This window comes from Stenella coeruleoalba, assembly GCF_951394435.1.
Source record: "Stenella coeruleoalba genome assembly, chromosome: 20".
Classification (NCBI taxonomy): domain Eukaryota; kingdom Metazoa; phylum Chordata; class Mammalia; order Artiodactyla; family Delphinidae; genus Stenella; species Stenella coeruleoalba.
In genome coordinates, this window is record NC_137166.1 from 17,850,174 (window position 1) to 17,864,804 (window position 14,631).

The 14,631-nt window shown below is 41.9% G+C and overlaps 1 protein-coding gene across 1 annotated transcript in view; it reads right to left on the reverse strand.

Moving 5' to 3' along the window:
* TANGO6 (transport and golgi organization 6 homolog) overlaps positions 1-14,631 on the reverse strand; it is a 176,824-nt gene that overhangs the window by 35,520 nt on the left and 126,673 nt on the right. Inside the window, exon 16 of the mRNA XM_079906387.1 lies at positions 7,229-7,380. Coding sequence (XP_079762513.1) covers positions 7,229-7,380 — 152 coding nt within the window. The remainder of the gene's footprint in view (positions 1-7,228; positions 7,381-14,631) is intronic.

The following is a 14,631-nucleotide window of genomic DNA, read 5'->3' on the forward strand; positions in this document are numbered from 1 at the left end:
AACTTGTAACGTTGCTCTTCTACAAGCCAGTGGGGTAGCCTCCTCGTCAAACACCAGAAGCGGGGAGGTCGCATGGCCACTCTCTTCCATCTGTCCAGTCTGAACAAGTCGCCCCCATGGCCAGTCTCTCTCACCTCCAACCCCAAGGACATACTCAACACTGCCTTCCACCCCCGCCTAAAAGCTTTGGCGGACAGATAGATGATGTAAGGTCTTTACTAATGTATGAACTGGAAGTCTTCCTAAAGGGCAGAAACCCATTCCATGGGATCTTCATGTTACCTGCCCTAAGGGTCAATGTACCTATTCTAGTAAACCAAACTATGGAAGGATTTTTTTTTTAATTGGCTAAATTATGTAAATCATATCCATTTTTGAAAGCCATGCAGAGACAAAAATGACGACTGCTTTGGAAACGCTAAAGGTCAGTTTAAGCAATTTTACACTTGATAGGAGCCAACAGAAATACAGAAAACATCACTCCCCGAACAGCTGGCACGCACGAAGCATAATCAGATATATAAATAAAGATAAAACAGATGGCAAGAGTACCAAAAACCAACTTTGGAAAATTCCAGAAGAGAGGTAGCAGAATTGAGGTATCAAGAAAGCATGATTTCAACTTTCCAGCTGCACCTTCATCCCTTTCCCTAAAATCTCCTGCTAAAATTCAGTCTGCTAACTTGTTCGAAACTAGACCATCTGTCCTTCTATTTTGTAAACTAAGAAAAACTTTACCAGCAAAGGCAGGGTGGCCTCTAATTCCCACATGCTTTGCTTTACCTGACATGGGGGACTTCCCTGGTCGTCTAGTGGTTAGGACTTTGCCTTCCAATGCAGGGGGTGCAGGTTCGATCCCTGGTCTGGGAGCTAGGATCCCACATGCCTCAAGGCCAAAAAACCAAAACATAAAATGAAGCAATATTGTAACAAATTCTATAAAGACTTAAAAAAAAAAACCTGACGTGGAACAGAACCGTGGTGGCTCCGTTGCTTCCTTGAGGTTTCCCAGGACATCTACCCGAGCCCTCATCTCAGTGCATGAGCTGTCACTTAGGAAGCCGCACTGATTGTGGCAAATCTGGTAATCAATTCAGATCATTTAGTGGATCAGAGGTGATAGCTCTGCATCAGACCCCAAAGCTTGGGTTCGTGGAATTCTGGGCACTACCTTACAAGTGGCTTGCTCCTGCACTTGTCACCTGGGGCGTACCTTATTTGCTGTACCGGGGATGGGCCTCTCGCTGTGGTTCCCTTAAATCATATTTACTTTTCATGGAGAATGATAAAGATGAAAGAGCCTATCAAGATTTGGTTTTAAGCAATACAGTTCTTGACAAGAACAAGGAAAAACTGGAGAGCAATAATAATGCTCTCCAAACAGATTAAAATCTTGACATCAACAGAGAGGAAAAACCTGAATTCCCAGTACAGAGACTGTGGAAGGGTTGGTCCTATCCCTTACGTTCCTTCCCTACCAGCAAGCACTGTCACGCAACAGACAGGGCCCAAGTCTGGACCACGCAACAGGGAGGACAGCTTTCTTCAGATGCCCAAGAACCACAGGTATGACTCCCAGATCAGATCACATCAGAAGAGCCTATGGTGGTTGGTTTGTTCAATTTTACATCAAAACAAGTTACACTTCCCCTCTTTCTCTGCCTGGCTAACACTTGATCAATGTGACTTTCTTGCTGTCAGGTAAACCCTGACAGTTTACCTGAGGGTCCCAGTTCCGTGTTCCCTCAGCACCTTGGGCTTGTCCTAGGAGATCACTCTAGTCCACTGTTTATTTATCCCTCTGTGTTTCACACTCTACTGAGATTTCCTTGGGGGAAGAGATTGGGTCCTTTGTCTGTGTTCTCTAACATACCTGGCACATGACAAACACACACAAAGAAGAATTCCTTCAGTTTGCAGCCAAAGACAAGTTTCCCCAGAGTTAAGGCTCCTTCTCCACCAGTACACACTGGGGCCAAGCATTTCTGAGACTACAAGAAACTTCAAGAGTTTTCATGAGACACTGAAAGAACTGTCGTAGAAGAAGACACAACGATCTTTCAAAATAAGTTAGAGCATTTCATTCCTCTGCTTTGGCTTCCCATCTCACTCCCAGTAAAAGCCGAAGCCCAGAATGCTCTCTCCCCATGTACCTGCCTGGGTCAGCTCCTGCTCCCTGCATGGCTCTGCTTAAGTCACTCATCAGTGAAGCTTCTCCTGTCCATCCAAGTTCACATACAACAGCAAACTCCCTCCACGTCCCTTGCCTTACTAGATTCATCTCCTTCGCACTTACTCCATCTGGCACAGTATGTATTTGTTTACACACTTGCTTGTTTGTTACCTGACTCTCCTCTCTAGCATGTCAGCTCCACAAGGACAGGAACTTCACTGTGTTCAGAGCTGGATCCCCCCCACCTAGCATAAGGCTTGGCTGTAGTCTCATAACTGGCACAGAGTAAGTGCTCAGTAAGTATTTGTCAAATGAAAAACAAATGAATGAAGAATTACTTAAAAGCCAGGCCAAATCTCCCACTTTTTCAATGAGAATGGACAAGAGTGGTCTCACTACAGGAGGACTCAATGGCTGAAATACTAAGACTGTCAGGTGTCCAATCATGTTCAAACTTGCAGTCCACCCAAGGCAGCTGGATGGCACTGATGACATGGCAAGTGTTGGATGCCACATAAGAAGGAACATCTAAAAAGAAGAGACAGAAATTATGTGGGATGGAAACACCTGGTTTTTCAAATCAGTGGGAATATATTGTCTTCTGAAGTTTCACTGTCAAAAGCAAGTGCTATTAAAACAGAGCTACATGACCCTTCCTGTCGGTAACTTTTCTTACATGGCAACTCCCTCCTTTTTCAAGGGCACAAAAGTAATCTTATAAATGAATTGAAACATTTATTGAGAGACAATATAGAGGAGTGGTTAAGAGCACAGATACAGGAACCAACTGCCTGCATTCAAATCCCAACTTTGCCACTTCCAATCGTCATGAACTTGGCAACTGATTTAATTTCTCTGTGCCTCAGTTTCCTCTTTGAGGATTGGATCAGCTGACTTACATAAGGCACTAAGAAGAGTGTTAACTGCTTGCTATGGTTACTATTTTTTTTTGGCCGCATCACGCAGCATGCAGGATCTTAGTTCCCTGACTAGGGATTGAACCCATGCCCCCTGCAGTGGAAGTGCAGAGTGGACCGCTAGGGAAGTCCCAATTACTATTTTTAAAACATGTAGGAACTTGTCTTCCCAAGTAAGCCTTATCTTCCTCTTCCTTCGATATTAATCAGTAAACACTTACTGAGTACCTACTATATGCCAAATGCTGTGTTTGGCGCTAGGCGGTATACAAAGGTAAATAAAGACTGGTTCTGTCCTTGTTGTGCTCACAATTATTAATGATAATAAACACTCCTGGGATTGAGGTTACAGTGTCCAGGTCTCTAGAAGTAGGGCAGGGTCACTGGACAAGGGGTTTGCCTGACAGGTGCCCCCAGGGCAGCAGCTCCTCACATTCAATTCTAAGGTTGAAACAAAAGGAAGGATTCTCTCTTTGTGTTAGCACCCATGGTAAGCAAACAGTCTACTACCTATTCATACTTCATTTCTGAGGGCTTAATAAGCAATGCTCAATTCTCGCTGTGAGCCAGAAGGTTGTAAAGCTAACAAGGCCCTTCATCATGTAGCCTCTGCCTGGTCTCTTGTTTCAGACCTGCTACCAGCTAACCGCTCGTCCCACCCCTTCACTCTAACCTTTTGGATCTTCCTATAGTTCTTCAAACATGTCAGGCTGTCCCACACCACAGTGCCTTTGCACAAGCTGCTCCCTCTGCTGAAATGCTCGCCTCTGCTTTTTTGGGCTACCTAATTTCTACCTGTTCTCCAGATTCAGCTCTAAGAGTCTCTTCCTCCAGCACGTCTTTGACAACACCCAAACCTGACTGAGGGGCTCCTAAAATGTGCTCCCATAGCACCTAGCGCAATTAACTGGACTGTAACTGTAATCATTGCTGCTTGTATCTTCCACAGGTTGCCCATGCCCAGAAGACAAGGTAGTATCTTTTGGGTTTTGTATTCCTGGCCTGTAACAAAGGGGCCTGGAACACTGCCAGGTGTTTGGTAAATGTACGACTGAGGACATTTGAAGGACACTGGTTACCTCTGTTCTCATCTCCTTGCTGTCCATCCTCATCACTGTCATTGTCAGCTCCCTTCAAATGACCAAAATGCTCCTTAAAGAAAAATCTTAATACAGAAAAGTAAAATTTCCTCATTCAAAAATCACCTTCTCAATGGGGCTTACCTTGACTACCCCATTTAGACTGCAACCTCCCCTCCACCTAATGCTATAATCCTGGTCACCCTTACTTGCTCTACTTTTTCTTATTTTCCACAGAACTTATCATTGTCTACCATACTATATATTTTAATATGTATATCATTTACTGTCTGTCTCCTCTCCCTAGAACGTAAGCTCCATGCCGATGGGAATCACTGTCCATTTTGAAGAATGATACGTTGTAGGTGTCCAGAATGCTGCTTGGCATATAGTAGGCTCTCAGTAACAATTGCTGAATAAATCACTGTATTACTCATATACATTATCCCTACATCCTTGTAACAATCCTGCATTATAGATATTTTAATCCCATTTTCTAGGTCAGGAAACTAAGCCCAGAGTCTAGGTCATCTGACCAAGTGAACACAGGTAAGTGGGTGGTGGGACAGGGCCTCATTTATTCCCATCCCCAAGTATGCTTGGAAATTTGGTTCTCTTTCAACAGGTCGGGTGGTCTCCAGAAAGATGATACTTCTTAAATGTTACAAAACCTGCTTTAGCTCAATCTTTCTAATGAACCAAACCAAGAAATTTTTCCAACACTTTCAACAGGAAATCATATGCCACCAGCATGCAACAGTCTCCTTAAGAGAGAGAAAGGAAAGAAGACCTAGGAACTCAAACAGAAATACGGTCTCAGTTTTTGGGTTCAGAGAAGATCATGATGTCAGGCACAGTTTGAGTTCATTGGCTTTAGAAAATGTATGGGATACTGTCAAATCTGAGCTGATTCACTTGGAGATCTGGGGGAAATTTTTATTCAGCTCATGGCCATGTTTAAAAAAACTGGGGGATGCTTACTCAACTTTGTGAGTACACTAAAAACCACTGAATTATATCCTTTAAGTGGGTGAATTGTATAGTATGTGAATTCTATCTCTGTTATTAAGAATAATAATATGTGGGTTTGGTTCAGATCATGGTGCACGAGTTTGTTTCAGTTCATGGCTTATGGTTCACTTTGGGTTGAGTCACGTGAACAGATCAAATAAACTGAGAAAAAAAACGTGGGAACCATTTCAAAATTTGACCCAGATTATTTATAACAGACTGAAATCTTTAGCTGCTATAACCAAATAGACCTGCAAAGTCCTTAAGTGTTACAAGTTAATACACTAAAGAATAAGAGATTTGCAAAGTGCCATCCAAAACAAATAAAAATCAGGCGCCCAATGGTTCATGTATATTAGAGCACTGAAAGGTTTTAAGTTGGTAGTAATCATTGTTTCTAAGTTATTAAAAACAGATACAGAAAGTTGGGCATAGGGCTGTGTCCCTCGAGTTAGAGTTAAAGGAGAGGAGGACTTCCCTCGTGGCACAGTAGTCAAGAATCCGCCTGCCAGTGCAGGGGACACGGGTTTGAGCCCTGGTCCAGGAAGATCCCACATGCCGTGGAGCAACTAAGCTCGAGTGCCACGATTACTAAGCCTGTGCTCCAGAGCCCGCAAGTCACAACTACTGAAGCCCGTGCACCTAGAGCCCGTGCTCCACAACAAGAGAAGCCACCACAGTGAGAAGCCCGTGCACTGCAACGAAGAGTAGCCCCCGCCGGCCACAACTAGAGAAAGCCTGCACGCAGCAACGAAGACCCAACGCAGACAAAAATAAATAAATAAATAAATAAATAAATAATTTTTTTAAAAAAAAGAGGAAACAACTATGTATAACTTTCCTAAAAGTCCTAAGTTGAAATTTAACGATAAGTAGCCTTTATAATCAATTAAACTAAGCATATAAAGCTCAGGAGTCAGGAAATACCATAAATTCAAGCATATGTATACATCCATGAGCATGTTTCTCTGCTTGATGATAAGACACAATCACCAAACACTGAAGAAAATTCCTTCTCAGTAGATACTTCTTAAGATTTGATGTTCAACATGGTCAGCCCTAGGATACTGAATAACGTAAAAGAAGCCAGTATTACAAAGTTACTAAGTTTTTGATCTTGTAAACTTATGTGCTTATATGAAAAATCTAGTCTCTCATAAATAATAAGGTAATATAAACTGTATTTTATTTATGTATTTATAATTTATAAGCCATCTTCTTCCTTAAAGATTTAAGATGGTGAAGCCCACTGAGTAAAAAGACACCTGGCAACATATTAACTAGTCTTCTTTTGCCCATCATCATCTTTAAATAGCAGAGTGTCTACTACATAGTATGTACTTGAGACATATGTTCATATATTGATGACTAAGTAAACACAAGGGCAAAGATAAAATTTAAGAGGCTAAAGAAAGATATTCATAGAGGACAACAGTGCAATGTACCTTTCACTAAATCTTAAACTCTAAAACCAGTTTAAATCTTAAACTCTAAACACTGGAGACGTGTCCAGTGCCAACATCTTGTATGGCTATTATTTTGGCTGCTCATTTATCCTTTACCTACTACGTACCAGGCACTGGGTATAAGGCGGTGAACAAAACATGGAACTTAATTAATCTTTTCTGATAAGACCCTGTCTCCCTGAATACAAGGCACCTCCAACCGAAGAGGGCCAATTAGAGTATGTATTTGCCTGAGAGTTTTCTGTAAACAGAGATGAGACTCACAGATGGCCCAGAAAACTAGGGTAAACTTCTGCTTGCACTTCCTCAAAGCTTCTTCAATTCTGTTATGTTTCCTTGGACTCTTTATAATAAATCCTCTCTTATGGCTTAAAGTAGGTTAAGATGACTTCCTGTCACTTGCAATTAAAAAATTCCTACTAAATCAACTTTCAATATACATATGAGACTAGCGAGGCTGAGGGAGGTTAAATGACTTACCGGATCTAGAAAAAGAACACAGGTCTCCTAACTCCCAGTGCTGAGCTATATCATAGGTTCAAGTAAAAACAAACTTTAGAGAAAGGAATCAACATGCAGTACCTCGTGAACCACAGAGCCCAGCATGAAGTCCAACCTCTGGCACAGTTCTCCAAGATTGGATAAGCTGCTTGCCCTGTGAGCACTATCTGGATCTCTTGCTCCCCTCAGGAAGGTGTGGATCAAAGGTTCTCGGTACTCTGAGACCATGTCCCCTGTAGAAAAAGGGAAGAAATCAAATTACTTCAAAACAAACTTTCAATTTCTTAAAGAAGGAATAACATATCACCATGGCACATTGTATGGTGTTTTTTTGGTTTTTTTGTGTTTTTTTTGTGGTACGCAGGCCTCTCACTGCTGCGGCCTCTCCCGCCACGGAGCACACGCTCCGGACGCGCAGGCCCAGAGGCCATGGCTCACGGGCCCAGCCGCTCCGCGGCATGCGGGATCCTCCCGGACCAGGGCACGAACCCGTGTCCCCTGCATCGGCAGGCGGACTCCCAACCACTGCGCCAGCAGGGAAGCCCTGTATAGTGTTTTATACTTTTCAAAGTACTTACATAACCATTAAAAATCATGCTCTGGAAGAATAATGTTAGGGAAAATATTCATGATGAATTATTTTGTGAAAAAGCAAGTAGAATCCCAATTATAATCTAAAAACCTACATGTGGAAATAAAATATTTGAAGACTTTAAAATTTATGTATATATAAAAGAGAAAAATGTACATATCATAAGTGCATAGCTTAATAAACTTTCACAAACTCAAAGCAACGGTCACAGTCACACAAACAGCAAGTATGGTCCTAGGCTAGAGCCTGGTCATTAGCCCAGTACTCTTCCTACACTATCACCCTACCTACTCAAGCAAATTGAGTGAAAGACAAGCAAGGCATTTTGGGTCTTGTCAAAGAGAGATCTATGATTCTTCACTCATTTGGCAGGTCTTTACTAAGAGTCCCACTAGATGCTAAGCAGGGCTTCTGATGCTTGGGATATATGGTGAACAAAAGAAGCAAAGTCTTGCCCTCTTGGAGTTTCCATTGTAGTGTAAATTATACAGTATGTTAGAAGGTTATAAATGCCATGGCGGGGGGGCAGGAGGAGGAAAGCAGCGTGGAAAAAAAAAAAAGAGAAATGAAGATGGTGGCAGACTTCAGTTTTTAAAAAGATGGCCAGGGTTGGCTTCATTGAGATGGTTGAGACATTTAATCAAAGGCTAGAAGGTGAGGCTGTCGTCCATGTGGACATCTGGGGGAGGAGCACAGCAGGAAGAGGGAACAGCTAGTGTAAAAAAAAGCTTGTGGGGGAGCATGACTGTGGAGGAACATCAAGAAAGCACAAGAGGAGGCTAGAGGGGTGATGGCAGGGGTGGGTGCTGGTGCAGAGCTTATAAGCCTTGGTAGGCCTCTGTAAGGACCTGGACTTTTTCTGAGTAAAATGAGAGGCCTTTGGAGGATTTTGAGCAAAAAGGTGCTAAAAGATGACTCTGGCTGCAGTGCTAAGAACATGCAGTAGTGTATGTGTCTGTATGTGTGTCTGGGGTGGAGCAAGGGTACAAATTAGGAAGCTACTCCAGTAAGCTGTTTGAGAGAGGATGGTGACTTGAACAGTAGAAGGGGTGAGAAAAAGATTCTGCATATATTCTGAAGATTACACCAACTTGATTTCCAGAGGACTCCAATAATGACTTCCAGGATTTTTGCTTTTGTGCCTGGAAGGATGAAGTTACTATCAACTGAGGTGGGAAAGTCTCCAAGTGAAGCAGGCCCGAAGCAGGAGATATGTTGAGGAAGTAGTGGAAGATATATAGAGAGTTCAGAAGAGAAGTCTGGGTTGAAGATATACATTTTGGAATCAATGGAATGTAGATTATATTTAAAACCTTGAAACTAGATGTATAATCAAGGGAGTGAGTTTAGGCAGGGAAAGGAAGAGGACCGAGGACCAAACCTGTACCCTTCCTTCAACATTAAATCTGGGAAGGGTCTGGGAAGGGAAGAACCAGCAAAGGAGACTGAAAAGGAATAACCAGTCACGTAGGAGAAGAATTAGCATAGTATTCTAGAAATTAAGGGAAGAGAGTGTATCAGAGAGGAAAGAATGGTCTGCATCAAATGCTGCTAATAAGTCAGGTAAAAGAAGACTAAAAATTGACCATTAGATTTAGTAACAATGAGGTCACTGTTGACCCTGACAAGAACAGTTTTGTTTTTTTTTTTAAATAAATTTGTTTATTTTTGGCTGCGTTGGGTCTTTGTTGCTGTGCATGGGCTTTCTCCAGTTGCGGCGAGCAGGGGCTACTCTTCATGGCGGTGTGTGGGCTTCTCATTGCGGTGGCTTCTCTTGTTGCAGAGCACGGGCTCTAGGCACGTGGGCTTCGGTAGTTGTGGCATGTGGGCTCAGTAGCTGTGGCTTGTGGGCTCTACAGCACAGGCTCAGTAGTTGTGGCGCACAGGCTTAGTTGCTCCACGGCATGTGGGATCTTCCTGGACCAGGGCTCGAACCCGTGTCCCCTGCATTGCCAGGTGGATTCTTAACCACTGAGTCACCAGGGAAGCCCGACAAGAACAGTTTTGATGCACTGGCAGGGGTGAGTGCATGATAGAAGTGGGTTTAAAATATAATGTGAGAAAAAGAATTGGAGACAGATCACTTAAGGAGTTTTCTGCACAGCATATCAAAGAAACGGGGTGGTAGCTGTTCAAGGAAGTGGGGCCAAGAAAGGTTTTTGCATTATTTTATTCTTAAAGAGAGGAGAAACAGCACGCCAAGGCACTTAGAATTGACTTTTTTTTTTTTAATGGAAACAACTTCTTCCTCCACAGATGGGCTGAGAACTAAAACTGCTTTGACTTGATCTTGGCTCTGAGGCCCTAGTTCCAGAACCCAAGTATAACACTCCACTTCCAGCCTTTCTGCAGCCCTAAGGTAACATGATATCTAAATGGTGACAAAATGGTTTCTGAAGCATATGTTTAAAGTCACCAAAATGATAACTTACATAGAAAAGTCACCAACCTGCCCTGTCAGGCCCAGTTAAAATGCCTCAAATGCCACTTCCTTTGTGAAAACCTCCCTTAATATTCTCAGTCAGCCTTAATTAGTCCTCCTTGGAAGTCCCACAGTACTTTGTACTTAAATCACACTTGTTACTAATGCCTTGATTCCTAGATGTTTTCAGCCTATATCTATTTCTCCCATTAGACTATAAATTCCTTGAGGGTAAAACTTTGCTTCATCTCTGTTCCTATTGGTTCTTAGTAATCTTTGCACATACTAGGTACTCAACAAATATCAATGTTGAACTGAATTCACTCATTTATTCAATAAAATGTAATTATGCACCAGTATCATGCTAATGTTCTAGGGATACAAAAATTGATAAAACATAATCTTTACCCTTTAAGCAGCCCAGAGTTTAGGGGGTGGGTATAAACAGGTAAGTACCGACAATTACAGCACTGTGCAGTTAATGCCGTCACAGAGTCAAGCAGAGGCTGCTTAGCATAATTTCACTAATCTTAGTCACTTGGAAGGGGGAGGAGGAGGAAGTTTATTTTTTGTTTTCCCTCAAAGTCAGGAACACAATGTAGTTTCCTTACAATACAAGAAAAAGATGAGGACTAATTTCTCTAAAATGCTCCCAGTTCCTAACACAATACATGCAGTCACAAGACTCACCTCCTGCTCAGTTAATATCAACATATATTGCAGAAATTGAATCAATGAATGACTTAGCCATAGCCTGTTTTCAGAATAGAAAAGAGGGGACTTTGTGCCTACTAGTATTTGCATTTCTGAATATCAGTCCTAGTGAAGGCAGTCACATGTATACACAACAAAATCTGCATAAAGGCTTCTCTGCAGAACTGTAATAGTAAAAAATGAGAAGATATAAATTAAATATTAATTAATGTGGAAGTGGTTAAATAACCATACATATTATGGAATACTATGTGGTCATTAAAAGGAACAAGATAGAATTAACTGCAACAATATAGAAAGGTTCCCCTGGGACTTCCCTGGCAATCTAGTGGTTAATACTCTGTGCTTCTACTGCAGGGGGCATGGGTTCGATCCCTGGTCGGGGAACTAAGATCCCACCTGCCATGTGGCCAAAAAGAAGCTATTAAAGAAAATTTAATATTCCTTAAGGAAATATTTAATTTCCTTAAGACACTGTTAAGTGAAACTAATAGAACCAGTATCATTCCATTTATGTATGTAAAAATGCACACACATAACTTCTCTCAATATTAAACAAACCACATTTACAGATTTAAATATGTATATTAAATATACAAATGCATAGAAAAAAGAGAAAAAGGATTTACTACAATAGAAAGGTTAGATAACTTGTCCAAAGAGTAAATACAACCAAGATCAAACTTAGGTAGTCTGACACTTAACTCCTATGATACAATGCATTTAAGATATTTCCAACTAAGAGGAAAACATATCTTTCTACATTTTTTTTTTTTTTTTTTTTGCTGTAGGCGGGTCTCCCATGGCCGTGGCCTCTCCCGTCGCGGAGCACAGGCCCCGGACGCGCAGGCCCAGTGGCCATGGCTCACAGGCCCAACCGCTCTGCGGCACGTGGAATCCTCCCGGACCGGGGCATGAACGCGCGCCCCCCACATCGGCAGGCAGACTCCCAACCACTGCGCCACCAGGGAAGCCCTCTTTCTACTTTTGTTATAGTACTTTCCCTTTTTGGAGCTAGAAACGGGCTTGCTCCTTCTGCAGTGTGAGATGTGCATCCAGAGTTAAGAGCTCTGTGTTCTAATTTTGGCCCTGCTGCCAACTAGCAGTGTGACTCAGGGCAATTCCCTTCACCTCCCTGGACCAACTGGAGATGAGTCAATTAGATGAGATGGTCTCTCTGGCCCCTTCCAGTTGGAAGTCTATGAGGTGATGAGTCACCTTTGGCTTAGCCATCAGGGGAATGAGATTCAGGAGACTTAGAAAGGAAGAAAAGGCACATATTCATGAGCACTGGAGTGGGAGGCTGCTGTGGTTAAAGGAATGAAGGTCCTTGATGGGAAGGAAGTCACTGAGAAATGAAGGAATTCTGGAAATCCATAAGGAGGGGAAATTGCAGTTTGAAAAGGTAAGAGCAGATGACAAACTAGTTAATATTTACTAATGTAGGGATTTAAAGTTAAAAGTAAGTGGTAAACTAACACAACATTGAAATTAACTATATTTCAATTAAAAATGGATTAAAAAAATAAGTGGTAAAGAAAAGACACTATGTGCCAGGTACTGTGCTAGGCACTATGGACCATAAACAAGAAAGAAAGAGTCCCTCCCCTCATGGCATTCAAAGCCTACTGGGGAAGAGGAAAAAAACTGACCAAGCAATAACAATGGAGTGAGTTGTGCCCAAAATGGTGACAGAGAAAGATACTTTTATGAGTAATTTTTTGATCTCGTACCAATTTCCATTAACAACAGCTCCAGTATTCTTTTTCATCCAGACTCAAAAGCCTGGTGTTCTTTTTTGACTTCTCCCAGTTACCCTTCAGTCAATCAGTCAGTTCATTTATTATTCTTCAATCCTCGTTTACTTCCCTATGGGATTTGAGGCAACTTACAATAAAAAATATTGAAACTGAATTGAATACTTTTTAGAAGTTCTATAGTAATTGAAGAAGTACACATATCCCAAGCTAAGAATGGTTATTGCAAATGAACCTCAAATTTAGTTTAGCAATTCTGGTAGCTGAGGCAAAAAAGGAAACAGAAAATATAGTTCCCATTACTCAATAAAAGAAAGAACATAGATTCGTTAGGAGACAAAAACTTCAGGAAGAATACGAAGAGGTATCTCATTCATTCAGCAAATCTTAATTGAGTGCCTACAATATTCCAAGTTCGTTCTCATTACTGGAGATAATATAGCATGAACAAGAAAGCAAAGTTCCCATCTTTATGAAGCCTACTTCTAGTGGAGGAGAAAGACAATAAATAGTAAATAAACTTTCCAGCAGCAATAAGAGCTATGAAGAAAGATAAGGAGCGGGGAGCAGTTAAGAGTCAGGGGTGAGGGCTCAGGGAAAAGCTGTCAGAGAAGAGCTGAAGGAACAAGTCATGTGAAGACCTGGGGGAAAAGGGAAGAGCAGACTGGACAACAGAACTTTTATATTCAATGTAGAAATCATATGGCTGTTTCTTACACTGACCTACCATAAAAGTCAAGGGCATACCATTACATTAACAAAACCAAATTTTAACATTCCATTTGTATAAATTCCTGCCCTGCCAGAGCTTCATTACAACTTTCCAAATGAGCATCCATTTAACTGCATGCTCCACCAACCCCACTCCCAAGCGTACCTAAGAGGAGCCAGTGGAGACTTGGATCTCAAGAGCCCTGTACTGTACCCAGTCAGCTGGTTCTGGGCCCACTTACTACCTTGTTTTCCAGGTATTGGACTGGACGAGCTGGGACACTCCCTGCATCCACTCTGCATGCATTTCTCAAAGTGCCCTGCTGTCATGTTCTCTGCAACCTGACCTCTCTTAGACCTCACATACACAGTCAAGACTTGCTACACCCTTGCTCAAACCTGGTCTTCTTCGGGGATTTACAGCTCTGCCCCCATTTCCTGGAGGCTCTGCTAGCCTCTGACTGTCCTCCTTCTCCCTAGCTCTTGTCACGCTGTGTGGCTGGTTTCTTAAGACTGTACTGGATCCTAGTCTCCAGGCTGGGGGTCAGCCCTGACCAGGTTTCTATGCAGAACAAAATGAATGCATATGATCAGAGAATACAGCTTCAAGGGCTGCAATAATAGAATTTAAAGATCCTACAAAAAGGGTTCTTAATTTGAGCTTTAGGGACCCCTACATGTCAAAATTTGTTGTGTACACCTCACTGGCATTTTCCCATTCTTCCTTGTAAACAGTACTCTAATTCTGTTCAAATATCCACCTTCCCCCCTGCCCAACTATCAATTATGTGATTCAGGCTAAGGTCTTTGTTGCTTTAAATGAATCTTGGTGGACATATCCCCTTGCCTTAACTGCTTTGGGCATGTGACCCAGTCTGAACAATGAGATGTGAAGGAAAATCTGTTGGAAGACCCTAAGAAAATATTTTGCCTCTGGTTATGATAAGAATATGATACCTCAAAAAAAAAAAAGAATATGACACCTCAAAGCTGCTGCAGCCAAATGAAACTATGAGGAACCAGGGGATGAGACCAATAAAGCTGAGACTGGCAGAGTAGAAAGATGAAAAGATTTTGGATCTTGAATGATGTCATGGAGGCAAAGGATTAACCAGTTCAGAACTTTCTGTCATATGCAATGATTCATTCCTTATTGTTTAAGCCAACTGAGTTGGGAATTTCTGTTACCTGCAGCCAAAAGCATTCTGATATGACATATGAAAATTTAACGCTATAGAGTACTTCTATGTCAGTTCTATGTTTATCAATACAAAGCCAGAGAGACTTC